Source organism: Xenopus tropicalis, chromosome 6 (assembly GCF_000004195.4).
Source record: "Xenopus tropicalis strain Nigerian chromosome 6, UCB_Xtro_10.0, whole genome shotgun sequence".
Lineage (NCBI taxonomy): Eukaryota > Metazoa > Chordata > Amphibia > Anura > Pipidae > Xenopus > Xenopus tropicalis.
Genome location: NC_030682.2, coordinates 102056217 through 102079252, shown reverse-complemented (window position 1 = coordinate 102079252; position 23036 = coordinate 102056217). Strand labels below are relative to the sequence as shown.

The window sequence follows — 23036 nt, the reverse complement described above, 5'->3', positions numbered from 1 at the left end:
AAGGGTTGGATAAAGGTTTGTTTCAAATTTGCTTACGAGTCCAAATAGTATTGATTATAAAACACACACTGAGACAGGCACTGTTCCACCCCCTCCTTGTTCTCATTTCTTTTCCCTTTTCAATTAATAAGTCCTGTCCCAGTTAATGTGTTTTTATTGTGTTAATGTTCCCCCAATTATGTAGTAGCAGAGTGTTGCGCTGTGCTTACCATTGATAAAAACAGGAAAATGTAGAGTGATACTCTTCATTGGTTAAATTAGTAACTAGCAACTAGGTGTTATTTGTATAATTCTCTACAGAGTAAGCTTACCTTAGGCAGACTGATCACTGTGGCCCTGAATACTGCATTTTTGCTAGTTTATTGGGTAATTTAGCTAGTTCTATTTCCATTCTCAATTCCCAATATTGCATGCCCCCTATTCCTGTGCTCCAGCAATTTGTTGATTTTATGACCCCCATCGTAAACTCCTCTAAACAAACTTTGTAGTTCAGCATATCTTTGGGCTGATCTTCACTTGTGCACTTCTCTCATCCTGGGACTCAGCTGATTGATTTAATTTGTAATTTAACTAGCTGCAATCAGTCCTGATTCCCCAGTCCTGTGTTCAGGAGTGACCCAGCTTGCTCTCCCTATATCTTAAGAACCTCATTTGGGGTAGCAGCGCACAAGTGAATCCTTCCAAAGTGAATCATTCACAAGTGAACTGGAAAAGGAGTTTAACAAGGAGTTTAACAAGGAGTTTAACAAGGAGTTTAACAAGGAGTTTAACAAGGAGTGCAACAGGAGGAACAACTAGGGAAGCAACAGCAGAAGACCGGCCAGCCTCAGTCCATTTGAATGAAGACCCAGTTTACTTGCATAATGTCATTGCTCTTATTAGTTTTATCTTTCATGTTTGTGGTTCCAAAGGTAACTTCTTCCTTTAACCCCCCAGCTGACTGTCCCTACTCCATAACAATATCTCCCTCTCTCCTCCATTCTACACACTGCTGCTCTTACAATCTTTATACATTTTTGAAAAATCTAGCACCTCCAACCAATACCTCACAAAAGCATAACGATTTTAAATCATTCTCACACCTCCCCTCCCTCTCCTTACTGCTACTACTGGCCGCAGGTGATATCTCTCCCAATCCTGGTCCCTGCCATGTACCCATTTCCTATCGCCCACGCAATGCTTCTCTTCTGGTAAAACCCTCACAAACCGCTAACCCGTCTAACATTATTCACATTCCCACTCTCTCCTCTTCCTATCTCCCCTTCTCTTGTGCCCTTCTCAATACCCGCTCTGTAACTAACAAAGCCGCTTTTATCCATGATCTGTTTTGCTCCAAGTCTTTTCACCTTTTTGCCATAACAGAGACCTGGCTCTCTCAGAATGATAATGCTATTGAGGCAGCTCTCTCTTATGGCGGCCTTTAATTCTCTCACACTCCCCGCATTACTGGCCGTGGGGGAGGGGTAGGGTTCTGCTCTCCCCTCATTGCTGGTTTAAACTAATCCCTATACCCCCTACTTTCAGGTTTCCTTCTTTTGAGGTGCATACGGTTCAGCTGTTCCACCCGCTCTCTGTGCGGGTGGCAGTTGTTTACAGACCTCCTTCTTCAAAATCCTTGGCTACTTTTCTCTCTGACTTTGAATCCTGGCTCTCTTTTTTTCTATGTTTTGACACCCCTGCAATCATTTTAGGCGACTTCAATTGCCATATAGATGACCCCTCTCAGCCCTGGCCATCTCGATTTCTCCATCTAACCTCCTCCTTTGATCTCCGGCAATGGACTAATACAGCTACCCATAAGGATGGTCATTTTCTAGATCTGGTCTTTTCTATCTACATTTAACAGTGAGCCTTTTCCTCTTTCAGATCATCATCTTATCTCCTTTTCTATCTCGCACATGTCTCATTCTCCCTCTAACTCTCAGCCTAAAACCCTGATTCGCAACACGCGAATGGTTGATATAACTGCTCTCGCGAACTCTCTTAGTTCTAGCCTCTCCTCCTCCTGTGCTTCCTCTGATCCTGAGTTACTGGTAAATACCTACAACTCAATTTTATCATCTGCAATTAACCCCTATGCCCCCCTGCAGCCCCAACGCAGTCGTGCACGCAATCCCCGTCCCTGGCTTAACCCTCAGACGCGATTTCTGCGCTCCTGTGCACGATCTGCTGAGCGCATTTGGAGGAAATCACGCGTTAAAGCTGACTTCTTCCACTATAAATTTCTTATGGTGTGCTTCAATACTGCCCTATCCCAGGCCAAGCAAGCTTACTATAATACACTTATAAATAATAATAAATCAAACCCGCGGCGCTTCTTCTCCATATTTAACGCGCTACTTCATCCTTCACCTAATGAATCAATCATATCTGAACACACCCCCCAGGACTTTGCTGACTTTAAAAGCAAAGTCGATTCTATCCGCAAACAATTTTCCCAACCTTCAGATACCGGTAATCTCAACCTTCCTAAATCTCCTCTCTCCGTATTCAGCTCCTTCAGTCTCGTAACAGAGTCTGAAGTTTCTCAGCTTCTCCGATCCTCTCCGCCTACTACCTGCTCGCTGGATCCTATGCCCTCATCCCTACTAAAACAGTGTGCCCCTGCCCTTACTCCAGCCCTTACCCACATATTCAATTCCTCTCTGGCTTCTGGTACTTTTCCCTCTCTCTTCAAACAAGCATGTGTCAAACCCATTCTTAAAAAGGCTACACTGGACCCATCCTGCCTTTCTAACTACCGTCCCGTCTCTCTCCTGCCCCTAGCCTCTAAACTCCTGGAAAGTCTTGTCTTTTCTCGTGTAACTAACTTCCTCTGCACCCATAATCTGCTGGACCCTCTGCAGTCTGGTTTTCGGCCTGCGCACTCCACTGAGACGGCCTTATGTAGAGTGGCAAATGATCTCCAGACTGCCAAGGCCAAGGGGTGCTACTCAGTCCTCATTCTCCTAGACCTTTCCTCTGCTTTTGATACTGTTAACCATTCTATTCTTATGCAAATTCTCTATTCTCTGGGTATCCGTGATCAGGCTGCATCCTGGTTCTCTTCCTATTTCTCTAACCGCTCCTTCTCTGTCGCTCTTACTAACAAATCCTCTACCCCGGTTCTGCTTAGTGTGGGGGTGCCTCAGGGCTCTGTGCTTGGTCCCCTGCTGTTCTCCCTGTACACTCTCTCTCTAGGAGACCTTATTTCTTCTTTTGGTCTTAAATACCACCTATATGCAGATGACATCCAGATATATTTAGACACCCCTGCACTAACCACTGATGTTCAAACCCAGATTGGTAACTGCCTCCTGGCTATCTCCTCCTGAATGAACCGACGCCAGCTCAAACTTAACCTAGCTAAAACAGAGCTCATGGTCTTCCCGCCCAAACCTGGCCCTCCTCCTCCTTTCACCATTACTATTGATGGCATGACCATCAACCCTGTAAATTCTGCACGCTGCCTTGGGGTTATCTTTGACCAGTCACTCTCCTTCTCTAACCATATTAATAACACTGCCAACACCTGCCGCTTTTTCCTCCGCAATATTGCCAAGATACGCCCCTTTCTTTCACAAGCAACAGCTAAAACACTAATCTATGCCCTTATCCTTTCCCGCTTAGATTACTGCAATCTCCTACTAACCGGCCTCCCAGACTCCCACCTCTCTCCCCTGCAATCAATTTTAAACTCTGCTGCCAGGATCCTCCTGCTCTCTCCTAAGAGGGATCCTGCTCAGCCTCAATTAAGCTCACTAACATGGCTGCCTGTCAAGCAAAGGATAGCTTCCAAAATCCTTCTGCTGACATTCAAAGCCCTTCACTCCTCTGCTCCTCACTACATTTCTTCACTGGTCTCCCTACATGTTCCTGGTCGTCTCCTCCGCTCCTCTCAGAGCCTCGGTCTCTTAGCCTCGGTCTCTTTACACCATCCACACCCACTGCGCTCTCTCATCTTAAACCTTTCTATCTCGCTGCTCCTTACCTCTGGAACTCTATCCCTGAATCCCTCCGTAGGGAACACTCACTAACTCTCTTTAAGAAAAAACTCAGCTGTTACCTTCTGGAGCACTAAGACATTATTTTGCCCAGTCCTGCGCTTAAGGGCAAATGCCCATACCTGATGCACTCTTACCTTCCAGTTTGTGCCTGTATGTTACCCAACCACTCAGATTGTAAGCTCTACGGGGCAGGGACCTCCTTCCTACTGTGTCTCATACCACATGGCACTTATATATATATATACATATATGTATTTATTGTATATATTTATTATATCACTCGTCCTCCCTGTGTGTAATTTTGTATTCTGTAAGACTGTACAGCGCTGCGTACCCTTGTGGCGCTTTATAAATAAAGTTATACATACATACATACATACATACATACATACATATAAGTACAGGCATTGGTTTACACATACATGTCACTTCTTCAACAATTCGTTTTAGTATGTATAAAAGTCATCATTTTCCAGTTTTCTGTTTTATACTCACCTCAATCACTCACCCAAGAAAGCTTGTGAATTATAATCTACTAAATTGACCAATAAAAGGTATGATCTCCTAGTTCATTTTCACTCAATTAACATTGTAGCCTTCCCTTTCTTCCCTTCCCCCAACCTGCTACCCCTGGATAAAGTGGATAAAGTGTTATCTTATCCCTTTTCCTAGTTCTCAGTACTGGGTATATATATATTCTAGTTAGTTTGAGCAAGAGGTTCAGCTGCCACTTCCACCCTTGCTTGTAAAACTTGGCTTACATCCAGGTACCTATGTCCATGAAATCTCATCAGCATTTAAGTGACATCACATGACACATTCCAACAATAATAACAAAAGTGCAAGTAACAAAGAGCTGTCATTATATAGGATTAGCATCTTAGTTCTAAATTCTAATATTGGTGTATGGCCATTACTTTGTGCTAATAGAGTGATGTATAATTTGCAAGTTCAAGGCTATATTCATATTTTCATTTTGAATTCCTTTACCAGGTAAAATTATGTCTTATATAATGTTATGGAAAACAGTAACCCGTAGAAATCATTCAAATTTTTTTTTTTTTAAAAGGTTAATTTTATAGTTTTAAACACATGAAAGAAACACAACTTCGGATATCACATTCAAATGTTTACTTTTTAACTTTACTTCCTAAATGTTAATTTTATAACTTGTAGATGATCAAAACTAAAGACAATAGTTTGTTATTGGTAACTGCACTTTTCAAATTTGCCACCCATGCTAGTAACCTAGCTGTGATATGATGAGAAATGACATGGACATCAGGAAGTTGGTTATTAAAACACAACTATTCATGATGATAACAGTAAGGAATGGAAGTCTTGCGATCCCCAAGCTACAAAAATACTATGAAACTGCACCGTTTGGAATGCTCTTGGCCTGGTCCCACTGGACACCATACAGCAGTGATCCCCAACCAGTGGCTCGGTGGCAACATGTTGCTCATAAACCCCCTGGATGTTGCTCTCAGTGCCCCCAAACCAGGTAGTTATTTTTGAATTCCTGGTTTGGGGGCAAGTTTTGGTTGAATAAAAACAAGATTTCCTACCAAATAAAGCCCCCTGTAAGCTGATAGTGTACACAGAGGCCCCTAATAGCCAATCTTAGCCCTTATTTGGAACCTCCATGAACTTTTATGGTGCTTGTGTTGCTCTCCAAGTCTTTTTACATTTGACTGTTGCTCACAAGTAAGAAAGGCTGGGGACCCCTGCCATACAGTATATTACCTGGGGTCAGACAGAAAAATGATGGTCAATGACTTTCATTTGAACTCTCTAATATGGTCCATATTGTCCACCAGATTGCGAGGCTCCTCGGCAAAGAATGTTGCTACTTGGCTCACTCTCTAGATTAAGATTAATTTTAAACATAAACATGGTTTGGTCTCTTAATGACCCCTGAATAATCCCTATTTTCAGCCCATACTTTTTACCATTCGAGATCTGTTTGAACCCCTGATATATACACTTAACCCCATTCAGAGCTTTACAGGACACAGATCAATATTAGGGTAAAGACAGTTGGGACAATTTGTTGGTTGCGGCGGGTGATCACAGCCATTTAGCTGCCATAGGTTAATAGACTGTACAAGTTGCCACAACTAATCGCCTCGTGACTTCACCCTTAGACTATCTGAATACCTCTCTGTCACTTCTTGTAGCCACAATTTTTTTTATCAGTGTTCTTTCACAAAAGGGACTTAACTCCAATATTAACAACATTCTCACCACACCTCCAGATGATTCCCTAGTGAGGCGCAAATATATGGATAAATGGAAGGAATCCTTCTACAACAATTATCTACTACAGACCGGACAAACATCTGGGTCAGTACTAGAAGGATGGTCACATGCATCAGACAAGAGGAACACATGTACAATATTTTAATGTTCTAGTAACATATATCAGATAAACTCCATAAACTTTTTCCTAACTACCCTGCCTAGTGGAGCACAGAGCACTCTCCCCCACATCTTCTGGAAATGCCCCATTATTCAGGCCATCTGGATAAAAGTAACTGCTGTCCATGACCAACTCCTTTCCCACCAGGTCCCCACAGGTCTCCCCACTTTATTATTAGGCAAACCTCTGCCAAAACTAAAAAGTGGTCAAGCTTTAAATAGACACATTCCATCTGCCACCCACCTGGTAATCGCAAAAAAATTGAAACCCCCAGAAGCCCAAGCCTTAGCTGAAATGACTAAAATGGTCAATGCTAAATCGGGAATAGCGGCTATCCATAACAAAACTAATCACTACCTGAAGTCTTGGTCCTTATGGGAGATGCAAGGTCTGGATTCTGGCTATTTAATCCCCCCACTTTTTACTCTCCAAGATCAACATGAACTATGGTGCATATACAGAAATCACCATGTTGACCAGTAGAGTAACTACATGTTACTAGGCCCCATAGCAAATTTAATTTAGGGCCTCAAAACATTGGTAAGTTGACCTATTCTTCTAAGATATATTGAAATTGCTCATCAATTAAGGCCTTACTGGGCCGCCCTGCAACAACAGGGTCTGCTTACTCTGTAGTTACTCCCCTGATGCTGACCTCCCATCACCCAATTGTCTCATCTCCAATTATCTATCTATTTTGCATTGAAAATACAATCTATTTTGTTTGTAAGAGTCTTTTTTTCTGACAACAGATAAAATGAACAATTGATATAGCACTGAAATACCTTGTTTACCAAGACCATATCATGGTATGTATTATGTATCTTTTGCAATGTAAAACATACTTTGAAAATTAAAAATAACAATAACAAATAGCAACATTACCTGATTTTGGTTCTATGGAAAAATGTGGCTGACCCTGTAGAATGCTGTATACCAGTCTAGCGCTGTTTCCATAATTTGGATCATCCATGTCTGTAGCTGTCACTTGTGTGACAAATGTCCCTGTGTCAAACAGAGGCTGTTTTAGTGCAAATGGTTTTTGCTAAGGTCAACATCTTGAATACTGGGCAAGTAAAATATGAACATCACTCTTTGAAAACAATTATGAAGCTAGTCACTTCTAATAATGTTATGTTCTTTGTTTGAAAACCTTATATTACTGCTGGGTTATGGTAAATGCCCCCATTTAAAACACTACACGATGAAACTAAAGTGCTTTGTACTCTGAATTGTACAATGATGACACATCAAATAAAAATTACATTAAATAAAGCAGCATACATAGACAAACTAAGTGCAAGGGCTGTTGGACATGGGAGCCCATGCATAGTAGATATTAATGCTAATCATACTGAATGCATAGGATTTCTGAATGATGGCAAAATATATTGAACCGCAATCTGTCAAATTAGGTTCCATGGGCTATTAAACAATGTCTTATGTAGGAAAAGAGTAATTCATTTATTCAGTTCTACTCTTCACAATATCTAAAAAAATAGAAGAAGGAAATAAAATTAAAAACTTGGTGACAGATCATCCGGCAGTAGATGTTGTACACATATAAAGGGTAATGTGAGCAGAAATCCATTATATTTGCACGTGTTATAAAACAAAAAGTCAATATAAAGATACGTGTTGGGATTGAGATTTTTGAATATATATGTAGGTATCCAAGGCAGCTGGGCCCCAGTCTGCTACCTACTTTCCTGTCACTTCGTTCAGATCAGTGACACTGTACTCTATAGACGTTTAGCAAACGGGCTAGCCTTGTGTTCAAGATACTAAATCAGGGGTCCCCAACCACCAGGCCATGGACCAGTGGCAGGCTGTGGCCTGTTTTGTACCGGGCCGCCTCTGATCCCGGCTGTGGTTACAGTTACCTTCATATGCATTGTGCGCGTAATGCCATGAATGCTGCAGGGCGCGCCAAACGACACGAATGTTGCGGTGCGTGCAAAATGAAGCAAATGCAGGGCACTCATGGTGCCGCGAATGCGATGTCATATGCTTGCCTGGTATAATGTTGTGTGCGCTGCATCGGATGCTCTAGCTACTGTGCCACTACAGATTCTCTAACTGTCTACTGTACAGATTCTGCTCATTTCCATTGAAAAAAAGAGTTTCTGCAGATTCCTCCCCACTGTGCAGAGAACAAGGGGAATTCTGTGAGACTTACTGCTCCCTGGCATGGCAGAATGGCTACTGCCAAGCTTAAAGGCTGAGATTGTGAAGTAGGAAATGATAATGGGGCTCATAAGAGCATTCTGGTGGCTTATTCTAGCTTTGGTTGCAATGTCTCCCATCACCCCAAGATGGGACCGCCTAGTTGCAGGGAAACAAGCTCAGGTCTCCCACTGATTCTGCATTATAGTATGTTGTATTACTATGTAATAATAATAAAAATAAAGCGTTTAAAATAAAATAAAAACATTTACTTTATATGTGTAATAATTACTGTATATACTATGCACTGAATAGTTTATTGTGTTTTATTATTCACCTGAAATGCTTGTCCACCCCCCTCCGGTCCTTGCAAAAATTGCTTTGCTTAAAAGTGGTCCTTGGGGACCCTGTCTGGGCATGGTATCGCCAAGGCACTGGCCCCTCTTTCTTTCGCTTGTTGGAGCCTCAACTAACCGGCCTATCACTAACTTTCTCCACTTACAGTGCGCTTCATGAATCTAACCTATTGCTAGCTAACCTAACTTATTACTGTCGTTGGTAATTCTCCCCAGGCTAGTGGCCCCCTGCCCTCTCCCTTCTTCACCTGGAGGTTTCCCATAATTTCACAGCACCTGGTGGCTGAACTGTAAAAAACACTATTTATATTAAATAAACTATTTTCAACACCTGTAATACTCCTTCTACTTAGTTAATATAGCAACATCCCTTTTGCTTACTAAATAAAACACTCAGACCTAACCCCTCTTGAAGCTGCATATTAACACTGTTCTTCAATGACCATGTGCATGAAAATCCTCTTTTACCCTAACAATAATCATGAGGTAAGTATAAGGGATACAAGAAAGCTTTAACCCAAAGTCGCCCTACCTCTATGCCCCCCTCTATGCCTCAGGCATAAAAGCATGGCACTCAATTACTTTCACTTTCCACTCTGCACTTCCTAGATTTCACTGCACTTCTTTTATACAGTGGTAGTATTAAAAAGTAATTATCTTTTATATAGTATACAAAAGGATTAACAAAAGAATACACTAATCATTTTAATCAATACAATACAGTCAATTTCACATAATTCTATAAGATAATACATACCACAAAAATGTGCACAGGTAAGGAAAATGGACACACAGGTAAGTGGATACACTTGCCAAAGATGAGAATTACACTAAAGATGAGAATAACGTTTCCTGATTAGGATTCCCCTTGAGAAAGGATTCTGTCCCGAAACATTGGGGTAATTCTTAACATAAGTCTTTTGCTAATCCTTTTGTATACTATATAAAATATAGTTACTTTTTAATACTACCACTGTGCCTGTGATTATTTGAGTGCAAGCCCTTATTTAAGTAAAATGTACACTCTGCCTCATACCAGAAATACTGATGCTAACAGTGCAGCACCAGTTGTTGCAAAGCAGCCCTCCAGGTTGTAAGTACAGGGCTCTGTGCCCACATTTGCTAATGGGAGTGGGAGTAGGGAGAAAAGGGTAAATAACTTTGTGGCTTTCACCTGCCTTTTCCACTTTTCACCCTGCCCCACTCTCAGTAAATGAGACCTTTAATTTAATGAAATTTTACAACTATTAATGTATATAAACTTGCAATAAATTAGCAATGGCATATTTCTGTATAAAGATCTAATTAAACCCTTTTAGCAACATTTCCACAGGTAAAGATACAGAATGGTGTGTAACATCCCTACAACACCAAACTCCTTTGTAGTTAAGAGTAACAGGGCAGGTAGAAACTCCAGTTTCAGGACAGTAGCAGGGTTAGCACCTTAGACGATTTTCAGAACTACAGTCAATTTATGTGAGGATCTAGTAAGAAAAAGGTTTTGCTTAAATTCTTAGTTGCTCGTTTCATTTCCCTGGACAGAATGTTCTACATTATGTTTTTCTCCAGATTTCTATCTGGTCCCATTTCCAGCTCTGTGTACAAAAATAATTCAGAATTAAGCCTGTGATGTTATAATTGTCTATTCGTATTAAAAAAACATGCATCATGGGCTTTCTGACATTGCCTTTCTTCGCTTAATTCATTTATTCTCCACAGGGGTATGATTAGTGAAACGCCAAGAGATTGATATCATTGGTCTGCAATTCCTGTGGTTCTACATAAATCATAGACCAATGACACTGATAACCTGCAGTAATTGCAGCAACCCCTGTCAAGTAGTTTTGCCAACCTTACCCTTTAAACATTAATTTTATGAATAAAACGAAAAGCTGCATTAAAATTGATGCCTAGGGTATTTTTCCCAAACATCTTCTCTAAAGGGAAGGCCTGTTAATCTTTCATACAAGTGTTAGAAGCAGTCCCAGTGACTGGAGCATGGGAAGTGCTCATTAACCATAACATTTGACATATGCAGAGCTCAAGCGTGTATTTATTTTTTCTGTCAGAAAGAAACAATAACTAGGTAAAAGGGAAAAAACAATTACTGATGTCTTATATATTCGTATATCTTCTCATATCTGCTTAGAGATATAAAACACATATTGTTTAAATGGGACATGTCACTCACATATAAAAAAAAAACTGTATAATAAACATATTTTGCAAATGAAACTTAAAAATTAATTTAAATTTAAACATGAAACTCAAATTAGATTTTTTTAAATTAAAACACCCATACCAGTTACAAATGTGTTCAAAATTTGAGCTTTCAATCATATATTGCTCGGCCTGCCTCTATGCCCCCCCCCCCCCCTCTATGCCTCAGGCATAAAAGCATGGCACTCAATTACTTTCACTTTCCACTCTGCACTTCCTAGATTTCACTGCATTTCTTTTATTCACCCTCGCTCCTCATGGTCTATAATTGTGTATCCTGTGCAGGTCCCCATTCTGGTGCATAAACAAGATTTTGTGGTGATACAAAACTTGCTTTGATAAGATTGCCCACAAAATGGCACCTACCTGTTTGTTTAATTTGCTTAACTAACATTATAGAGAGGGATTTGGCATTATTTCTTAAAGTGACAGGCCCCCTTTAAAATAATACTAAACATATATGTGTTAATTAAAACCCACTGTTAGCCAAATATTTATATATATATATATATATATATATATATATATATATATATATATATATATATATATATATATATATATATAGTGTCAGAGATATCAGTTTTTTTCAACACAGCACCTTTATGGCTCTTCTTAAAACACATCAATATAGGATTTAATGTGTAAAGTTTTGGTTTCCACTTTTAAGCCCCCTGAAGTCTTCACGCTGTTCAGGGAGATATGCTGCACCTACAGTGTTTTTCATTTGTGTGTAACATTGATATAAAAATTATAATTGCAAGGATAGCATTTTAGAATTTATATATTCCTGTCAATGATTTTCAGTGCATCCATAATAACTGCCTATGGCTACACAATCTACCATCAATGCTTTATTCCCTTCAACAAAACTTAAGCATTCATAAATGAAATATTAATAAGAAAGCAAACATTCAGCACATAATGCAAATATTTTAAGAGTTAAATAAAGAATAATAATTCAAATTTTGGGGCAGAGATGCAGATTGAATAAGTGATATGAAGATGAGAGTCTTATAACATCTAAGAAAGACAGAGCAGCACTGTAATTAGGCTCGATACAGTTGCAAGAATATTATTTTAACAGTTTAGTGGAAACAGAATAGTGAAAAGCAGTGTGTCAGAACATCGATCACATGGATAGCAGCGGTTTCCACCATATCAGAAAACGGTTAGTTTAGCATTTAGCAATGCTGAGAATGGTAATTGTTTTAAAGACAATAGCATGAGCGTAGTCTTTTAGCATCTCTCTTGGAACTGAATCAGTCAAATTTGCCTCGGCTCTGGGGAGTTCAAGTTGCCAAAGCCTTTTTTTTTTCTTTTCTAATTAGCTGGCAGAAAAATGCAGCCCTTATTTCTAGCAGTTACTTTAGCATTTCAGGATAGTAATTACCTTCCAAGAGGGTCCATAATGGTCACGCTATAAACATGTTCATGAATCCCCATGGTAGTGGGAAATGTGATTACATTCTAGGATGTTGTTCTATAAAAATGTCTTTGATCATTTGCAACTTCCAGATTGCATTTCAGTTATTGCTGCAGAACACATTGCCCATTAATATATAGTTTGCAAGTCAGCTCGCAATTGCGCTGCTGCTTATTTAGTTAAGTTTAGTTTAGTTGGTTGTCCAAGGACCAGTGCTACAATGAAACCAAAATAAGTTTCCTATTAGGCATATGACTAATAAAATGGCATCTTAATAAGCTTTGTAATGTGTTACGCATTCAGCATACCTTTCATTTACGACAACATTTGCCTTATGCGTTACATAGCTTTACAATTTAATAAATGAATCACTAGTACAGCAATATTAATAGATACCAACTTGTCTTTTTGTGGGGGGTTTCCCTTTATAGACATTTTAAAACCTAAGATATGAAGATAATCACAAGGAAATATGGTGGTATAGGAAAATACTTCACCCTCATTTTGTCTAAACCTAAATTAACTAATTAAATATATATCTCCTTATGATATAATATTGCAACTGCTGTGGAGTTTGGTCAAAATTTAAAGGGGACCAGTCACTCTAAGAAATGGTTCCAAACCTTTTTCTTGCTTACACAGTTATAGATCTTGAGGAGGGAGGGGGTAAGAGACAAGTGTAGTGAGCATAGTGTAGTTGCAGCATCTAGGATTTGTAATAGTAGCATCTAGGAAGTGCTGAATGGAAAGTGAAAGTAACTGCCTGCCCTGCCCCTCAGGGAATATTGACAGCTCAGATTTTGAAATACTTTATAATAGGTATGGGTGTTTTTATAGAAAAAAAAGATGTGAGTTTGAAAAGGACTTTTACTATACAGCTTTTTATGTCTGGGTGACAGGCCCCACTTAAGCAGTAATTAAAGAACTTTTACTGTCATGGAATAAAAGTTGGAGATTTTGCTACAGGTTTTATCACCTAAAGAAACCAATCTGCAGGCAGTGTTTACTGGTCCCATGATTAAAAGCAAACATATTATTGGTTACTTAGGATTACTGCTCCTGGACATATGGGGGTTTAAGTTGTCATTTTCAACTCACATAAATCAAACTTCTTTTTGAGAATTTAGGCACTGACTAGTGTTTTTCACAGTATTATCATTGTTTTATATGTCTGTCTAAACATTGCAGTGTTTGCTTCTGTAGGTATATACTGTATTATTTTGACCTCTGCATCTGACATGCTTGCCTTGACATGCTTACTTTCAACTACATGCATGTGTAGAACTAAGACTTGAATCCTCCCACGCCTGTCACTTATATTGCTGCCCTGAATCTGAATTAACACTGGAATACTGTGAGTAAAGCTCAAACCTTGTTTACACACAGCTTTGATCTACCAACAAAGTGCAGCCTAGTCAGAACAAGGGGATAATCAGAGCTGACCACTGAAGATGACCATATTAAAGTTGCCATTCATAGTATTTTAAAAGTAATGAATAACATAAAAAAAGGTTTCTTTCCTAGAAAACTGATTTGCAACCACTAAATGCACTTCCTAGTATGTAGTAAAGCTCTTTGATTATGTGTAATTATGCCTGTTTTACAGTTAGATGGATTCTATACATAACAAATATCACACAGATTACATGGATTAACTAATGTTTTCACTTTTAAGCCCCAAGAACAATATCACATGGGATGTTGTGATCATTATCACTTGCAGACATGATCAAAACCCCCTACTCACTGTGGGTGACATCCACTGACACCAATGGGAGCAACGTGCCAATTATTGCTTGTACAATTAAAGGTATTGGAAACAGTGTTTGTCAGACCTTTACATTCACTCTCTAAACAAACACAAATCTGATGTGCCATTAGATGCAAATCCAATAGTTTAAAATAACTGTATAATTAAAAGTATCTGACTGCAGTTTAAAAATAAAAGTAATATGGTTTATTTACAGGTATACAGATGTTTAAGCTGGGGCTACAGTCACTCATGTGGCCATATTGGACATACTCAGGAAAGCATTGTGCACACATATGTTGTTTATATCATAAGAATGTCTTCTGTCTTGGACCAAATATTAAGACAACATCACAATCAAAGCAAAATGTAAATGTGGTGTTGGGTAGGGGAAGAAGAGTAATGCTACTATTACAAGGTCATCCTTATTGTGTATTTAATCAGACCCATGATTTGCCAAAATAATACCGAATCACCCAAAGTACTAAAAAATAATTTGTCTCTAGATGGAAACTAGATTAGAGCTTCATAATTAGTCTGCTGCTAAATCAGCTAAAACAACCTGGCAACATTTTGTTTGACATCTAAAAGATTTTGATTACAATTTCTTCTGTAACCTTTTCAACTGTATCTTTCCAATTGTTTGCAATTGAACATTTCAGAAAAGACAACTATGTTGCTGTTCCTGACTTAGGGCAAGGTCACATGAAGCGTATATCCGCTTCTCTCAGCCCTGTGTTTTTCGGCTAGGCTGAGAGAAGCGGATCCGCTTGCCTATGCTTCTTTGTGTGCCTGCATTAAAAACTATGGCAACCACCCGAGGGTGGAGCGGAAGAGAAATCTGCCTGAAAAAAGTCCACTTTTGTGTTTTTTAGGTCGACCTCTGATCCACTCTGCATGCCCACACTCAATCGGTAGCCATAGTTTTTAAAGCAGGTACACAGAGGAGCATAGGCAAACGGATCCGCTTCTCTTAGCCTGTCTGAAAAACACAGGGTTGAGAGATGTGGATATACACTTCATGTGACCTCACCCTTAGCTTACAAGCAGAGCTGTGTATTTTAGTAGCGCTTTAGAAATAAAGTTATACATACAATTGTAGTCTTGCATAAGCTATAACAATCTTTTAGCAGTTGTATTCTGCACTTATGTAGTGTTACTGATTATTATTCTATAGGTGAACTAAAAATCTGACAGAGTTACCCTTCCAACACTTTTCCTAGTCTCTCTCCCTTGCTTCCGCCCCATTAACCAATCTGACTTGGCAGAAAATTCCTCTGTCTTTGACTACTAAATGGTACATAGTGGAAGTAGTATGTGCTGCTATTATTTGATAAAGCCTCACAGCTGTGTATTTCACAAAATATTGACAGTAAAAATAATTCCTAGTCATTTAACTCATCTCTTTTGACTAAAACATTTTTAGATAAAGAGTAGAGTACAGCAGCTTTTAACTAAGGAAATAATCACTACCTTCTGTTTCAACCCTCTCCAGTAAAATAGTTATGATTAGTAATTTTGATGGGCTTTATACACACATATCTAAACATATACCACTGACATCTTATCCAAAAAGATCACATGCTTAATATGGCTTAGTTTCTGAAGGTATAGCACACAACCAGATGAAGACGTAAGGACTCATTTACCAATTCTTTATGTGCAAGGGCTTAGGGCATATACAGGCAGCTCTTTTAACCATAGCATTTGTAGGTGCAAGTTGTGTTGTGCATGAAGGTGCAAACTGAATTAAATGATAACCTTGTATCATTATACCTACTATTCTGGTAGTCTGATCTTATAAAACCGATTGCATTTAGAAAAAGGCTCAGCTACTAACGCCAGGCATATTTTCACCTCGGCCCACAGCAACCAGTCAGTGGCTATTAATATTATTATTAACATTTATTTATAAAGCACCGACATATTCAGCAGCGCTGTTTAATAAGTGGGTTTATACAACGGCAATACAGGAATACATACAAAGCAACCAATAACCAATAACCAATAACTAGCGGCAGGAAGAATAATTAAAGACAAAAAATTTAGTCATGGGTTACTGCACTAGCACAAATTTAGCCACTGTAAATTAAATACCATATTTTGGCTAATATAAGCAAAAAAAAAATAATAATCATTAGTCAAGATAATTTAGCTTTGTCATCCCATAAAGCAGAAAGGCAATTTTTAAATAATTCATAATGAACTCACATAATGAACTCTCTTTAACTCTATTAGACTCACATGTTATGTGAACTTTGAATATATAATATAAATAAAATATGTATTACTGAAAAAGTTACAATTCTCTAGTAAAAGTCCAAACAACCATTATGGCACTATAGGGAATATTCGACCACCTTGGCAAAAAGGCCTGGTGATATGAGCCACTACTTCACTATTAACACATAGGGGCAGATTTACCAAAGTACGATTTTCATATGTTTAAGAAGCATGATACAAAAAAATCATATCAAATACGATTTTTTTGCATTGTGCTTTTTAAAATACGAAAAATTCGTATTTGAAAATACAAAAAATTGTATCTGATCATATAATGGCCGAAAAGCATGATTTTTTCGTATCGGAACGATGCAGGAAAACCTTTCTGACTTTGATCCTTCAGTGCATGATTTTGGAAGCCTCCCATTGGACTCAATGGCACTCTGCAGCTCCAACTTGGCCCAATGCTTGAATAATTTCGAAACTTTCGTACTCAGCACGACAATACGATTTTGTGGCGCTTTTTGTTGCAAAGTACGAAAAAGTTGCGCAAATGTACAAAAAAGTTGCAGAAAATACAAAAAAGTTGTACCCTTTAAAAAAAATATGTTTTTTTTTTATATTCGGACCTGTCGTACTTTGATAAATGTGCCCCATAGGGTTTATGAAGATGCTTCATGTTTTAATGTAACTTTGAATAAAGTTTTTTTTACTTTTAAAGTTCATAACCCTGGTGGAGATCCTTGAGTCCCTATATGCTCCTAGTGGTTACTGCTTTTGCTAATGACAATTATCGGGTTCCATAGGAGTTTATAGTATTCTAACGCAGAAATGTAGCAATCAGCTTTTACTGGTCATGTACAGTTTCAGCAAATATTTATGAAAACCCCTTTCTAGCACTTGATGAATCCAAGATGGGGCTGCATTGGTGGGATATCCAAGAAGGTTGTGCAAGAAGATTATGAATGTAGTCACTATATATACTCTTTAAACTGGGTGCATTTCTTTCATTAGTATTAAGTAATAAATACAACATTATTTTATAAGTCTTTACATTATAATAACATAGCTATATCTCTCAGTGTTAATCAACTTGAGGGGATTTATTAAAATTCGGAATTTTGTGGTTACATAGGGGGACATTTACTAATCCAGAAACACTCCGAGCGTATTTTCGGTGACTTTTTCGTAAATTGCGCAACTTTTTCGTATGTTATGCAATTTTTCCGTATTTTGCGACAAATTTTGTGCGACAAAATCGTATTGTCGCGCCGAGTACAAAAGTTTCCGAATTATTCAAGCTTCGGTATTGTGACTTTCCTTGGGCCAGGTTGGAGCTGCAGAGTGCCATTGATTCCTATGGGAAGCTTCCAAAATCAGGCACAGAAGGAAAGGTTTTCCTGAATTTTACGATCATTCGGTCCAAAAATTCCATGACTTTCGGATTGTGACTAATACGATTTTTTTTGTAAACATATTCGTGATATTTGCGATCTTAAGAAATTATCGTATCCAATCCAAATTTATCCCATTCAGGATTCAAACTTGTGTTTTCATAAATGTGCCCCATAGTTTTTTTTAATATATGACTAAACTAATTTTCACAAATGTCAGTCATTTATCAAAAGATCTGAATTGAAAAAACACAAAAATGAAAAAAGTTGCAGAAAAAATTAAAAAAACACATCATTTTTCGTATTGTCATAAACCACAACTTTTCCATATTGTTGTATAAAAACCAGCAACATGAAAACCTCTAAACCCACAAAGCACAGAAAGATCTTCCAGTTGTAAAAGGGACATCTGCCATTGGTTTCTACATGATCTCGACAGACAGGGCCAGAACTAGGGGTAGGCAGAAGAGGCAGCTGCCTAGGGTGCAACGATTGAGGGGCGCCAGGCAGGAGCCTCTCCTGCCTACCCCTAGTGCTACTTTGTCATTGCCACCACCGCTTGTCATTAGCGGCGGAGGCAATGGCCGATCTAATTGCCCCGCCCCCCCTGCACCGCCTCCTGTGCTTTGGCGCGCATGCGCCATTCGGGGGTGGCGGGGAGGTGGGTGGAGTTGGCCGACCGGGTTGCCTAGGGCGCCCGGTCGGCTTGGCCTGCCCCTGTCGACAGATGGCATGTTTTTGCATGTAATGAATTGCGGAAAATTGTTTTGTTTTCCGCAACAAAATTGTGTTTTGGCGACAAAAACCTGAGCTGCAAAGATCGAGCATTAGTAAATGCCCCCCATAATGTATTTCTGTATGTGTCATATTCTAATTCCACCGGTTTTCTTCCAAGTAACTGAGCTTCAGAGTTTTCTTTAAGAACAGGAATATGAAAATACTTTTTCTGAGAATATTGATTGTATCTAAGTCTGTGACCAATGCCTTCTCATTACAAAGCAGTTCAGATGTTATTTTATTTTAATTCAAGAATGGGACTCTTATTAAACAGCTTGTTATATTGCAGGTCACCCAAAGCAGTAACAGGGAATTGTATGGGAAGAGAAGAATCTCATATCAACCTCTTGGGAAAGAAGTGAACGAGAAAAATTGGATTTCACCAATTTCATTATATAAAACGATAGATTCTGAATTTATTTTCTAGCAAAGTAATATCCCAATGTTTTAAGTTGGCAAAGGGCTAACATAGTCAGCAACTGATGTTTTATATACAGTAACATGAAATTGGATTTGGGCAGTTAACATTCAGGTTTGTTTGGATGGCAATCTAAAGTCCATTCTACTGATCTTTATTTATTGTACTAGTCTAGTATCTATTATGCGGAAACCTGTACAATAAATAAAGATCAGTAGAATGGATTTTAGATATCCATCCAAACACACTGGAATGTTAACTTATACAAAAATGATGTAACCCTAACTTGGCTAAAAAAAGTCCTTCTTCGGCTAGGTTAAAAAGAACACAGAATGGCCTTTGGAAAGTGAGAGTGTTGGGCAACTATACCTCGCCACTGTCAAAAGTAATAAAAGACACCAGAGGTACTTATGCAGCAACAGAACAGAATTTATTGTCCACGGGGTTAAATACTGTATACCCATGGACAGATGAGGCAGTGTAGCAATAAATGATGTTGATCAATGTCAATACAGTTAATATGAAAATAGCTCAATGTGACAAAAGTTGGAGATAACTCTGTGTCCCCTCCTATGGTTACACACTTTATTTGTTCTGAATCCCATACAGCAGAAATGGATCAGAGAGAAGACTATACCTGAATCCTTCTTCAGTACAGTGGTCCCTTCACTTAGGCAATCTAAGCCTAAGGAAGGGATACTGCTTCATATCTTTCCTACCTGGAGCCTGCTGCTCTTACTAGCCAGTTATATCTATCTTAATAATTAACCTTTCACTGACTAAAGCCTCATTCAGGGGGTTCCTGTTCACCAACTTCACTAGAGGGGTTGTCCCTCTAGGGTAGCACAGCCTTACTGGGGCCTTGTTGGTTCCAGGCTCAGTGGAACATCCACCTGGTTAAACAGATGCAGGCCAAAGGAAGGACCACCCCAGACAGTATATAAATGTGTGGCTGGAAATGGTTATTAGCCTAAGGGCCAATGATACAGATATGGAAATTCGATAACTAGATACATGGGCATCTTACCAGCAACTAGAGAATAAGGAAGTGTAGGGATTTAAAGCCATAGGGTTACATTAATCCTATGGGTCCTTACAATAAAATTTCATGTTACTGTATTTTAAACATCAGTTGCTATCCAAAGAGCTCAGAAATTCATCAATTACATTTTAATACAACCTTTTTTAAACAAAACATTTTTCATGTTTAACTGATTTGCATTTTCTCTGTTAATTAATGTATATTATGATCATTCATTTTTACCGATGGTAAAATATTTGTATTATGGTTTCCTAATATTTAAGGTTCCCTTTGGTAGCAATTAAGTAGGTGCTCTACATTCTAAAAAGTTGTGTGATCCTGAAAACTTGAGCATTCTGGATAATAGATCCCGTGCATATATTACATTGTGGAATTTCTGTACAGGTGAAAATGGCTCCATACATCATCAGAACAATTCTGGAAATGTAAGGATTTTTTAAAATGTATTGGTTATTTAGCAACTATTATTTAAGAGGGTCTTGTCTAGGATTTTAAAGAGTTGAAAAATACATATAATAATTCGCCAAGCATGGATTTGCAGCGAATTTCCATGTTTTGCCATTGGCGAATTATTTTGTGAAACAGGCGACAAAATGCGTTGTGTTAAAATTTGCCAAAAAAATTGCAATACTGTGATATATGTGGTTGTTTGGTATTGTATATACAGTATTTCATGTTATGCCTAGCGTTCTACCACAATAGTTATTTTTGTCATTGAAATACATACATCTCTATGGTTGAAGTTCAATGTAATTGTTTTCCTAACTAGTACAAACTGTACTTATATGAAAAAAGAGTGAAATAAAAATCTGACCTCAAAGAACAAATGAATAAATTACCTTTTTCTAACAATATATTCAGTTTTCTTGAAGCATTTTGTGCTATTAGCCACATTCAAATGTCAGGTTATCTGTATAACATACAACAAAGAAGGCAGTAGAAAATCAAGGTATTATAGTGGATGTTAAGGTGGCCTGCTGTGTTACGGATACACTACACTATGCTACTATAGTTCACAAAAAGCACTTATGGGAGAGCTAGTACTGTACATCTAGGGGGTGATTTATCAACGGCCAAGTTTGATTTTTCTCTCGATTTGAGCTTTTTTTAACTAAAAAACTCAAATTCAATATATGGTTCGACAACTCGAATGTCTAGTATATATTAACGTTGTCATGAGAAAAGAGAAACCATGTTCTCATACTCAAACTTTTCAAGTTTTTCAAGATTCTAGAGCTTGTAAACTTGAAAAATAAGCCCTCTAGAATTGACTAACTTACCAGATTGAATTAAAAATATTCATACATGTTTCCAGTTTTAGCAGTATCCGGTATGAGAAAAGAGGAGACACCAATCATTTTTGAAGGTTAAAAAGCCACAAAAAAGGTTAAGATTATACCCTGTAACACCACCAGTGGGATGTTTCATCCTGCAACACATGCTGCAACATATTTTGCTGTATAATACTCTTCTAAATGAGTAATTCTACCATTAATCTTGTGAAGGTGAATGGGCATCACATGAAAACCTCCTTAATATGTATATACATTAAGCGAGTGAATACTATTATCAAATCTGTTTAATTTCTGTCAGGTTTAGTGAATGCGCTTGAATGAATTGTATATCTTATAGATTATTTTTTCCATGCTACTTAATGAGTTTATTTGTAGAAAAACAAAAGCATAATCATACTAAGTGGAAATGTAACCTACAGAATATTTAGTGATTCAATACTTATATGACAAAGAAGGTTTACAAATACTGAAATCATTCCAAAAGATTATCTGGTCTGCAGAATGTTTAGTTGCTAAATTAGGTACTTATTGGAGGATTAGGTTATCTAACTGCTGGCCTCTCTATTTAGCTACATAAAATACGATGACCTCTGCTAGAAAGCAAAACAGAAATGTAAGATTTCATGATTGTGCTATCTTCTAGGTTTACACCAGATAGATATAGGAACACAGGTACACAGAAAAGAAATTACTAACGTGCTTGTACTATGATGACTGAATTTTTATGTGCCTTTTCTCACAAAGCATGAATGACCTTGAACTCATGGTATGGAAACTAATATTTGAAGATTTGGGGTGTTGAATAAAAAAATCCCCTGGCTTAAAAAACAATATGGCCTTTGTGACCTTCCCTGAGAAAACAGTATTACTAGTTTTATTTTGCTAAAACCACAAAGAAATCTTGAAGCGCATTAAATATGACATCGAAAAAAGACCTTAATAAGCTGAGAACATAATATAAGGACTGGAGATGAGAACAGTTTTTCTGTCTTGCCCCCGAAACAATAGCACACAGTAGGAAAGAATGCTAAAACATTAAAACACATTTCCATTTATAATACTAACTGAAATCTTTTACATAGAATTTCCATAGTAATAAGCAATAGGATATTTGGGATTCCTCTGGCACAGAAGCTATAAAGGGCACAAAGGTTTAATATGTATATTGGGTTGTTACATTTAATAGTAAATAAGTTTATTTTAGAATCTACGATCATTAAGGTGACTTCTTTTTAATTAAAAAAAGTTGGTGCATTTAAGGAAATTTTAGCTTATCAACAAACGCTGCGCTAGATTAGTTATTACATTTTAAAGCAAATTTATAGATTTTGCAGGATATAGTATTAGTTGTGTCACTGTATATGCAGGGCATTTGTTTGCACCCTTTTGAATACATTTAGAATTTTGTCTGAGGTTTTTATGAAAGTTACATTAAGACACTCCCTTCTCTTGCCCCTGCCGGTTGTCATTACGCAGTGGAGGCAATGATTCCCTCCCCTCACTAACAATGTACCTTGAGACTGCCCCTGTATTTTAATGGTTATTTCTAGTATATTGTATC

The 23036-nt window shown here is 38.1% G+C and overlaps 1 protein-coding gene across 1 annotated transcript in view; it reads right to left on the bottom strand.

Annotated features, from left to right (window-relative positions):
* The window catches only part of cdh19 (cadherin 19, type 2), a 75841-nt gene that overhangs the window by 38659 nt on the left and 14146 nt on the right, over positions 1-23036 (bottom strand). Inside the window, exon 4 of the mRNA XM_031904478.1 lies at positions 7294-7413. Within this exon, the coding sequence (XP_031760338.1) occupies positions 7294-7413 (120 nt within the window). The remainder of the gene's footprint in view (positions 1-7293; positions 7414-23036) is intronic.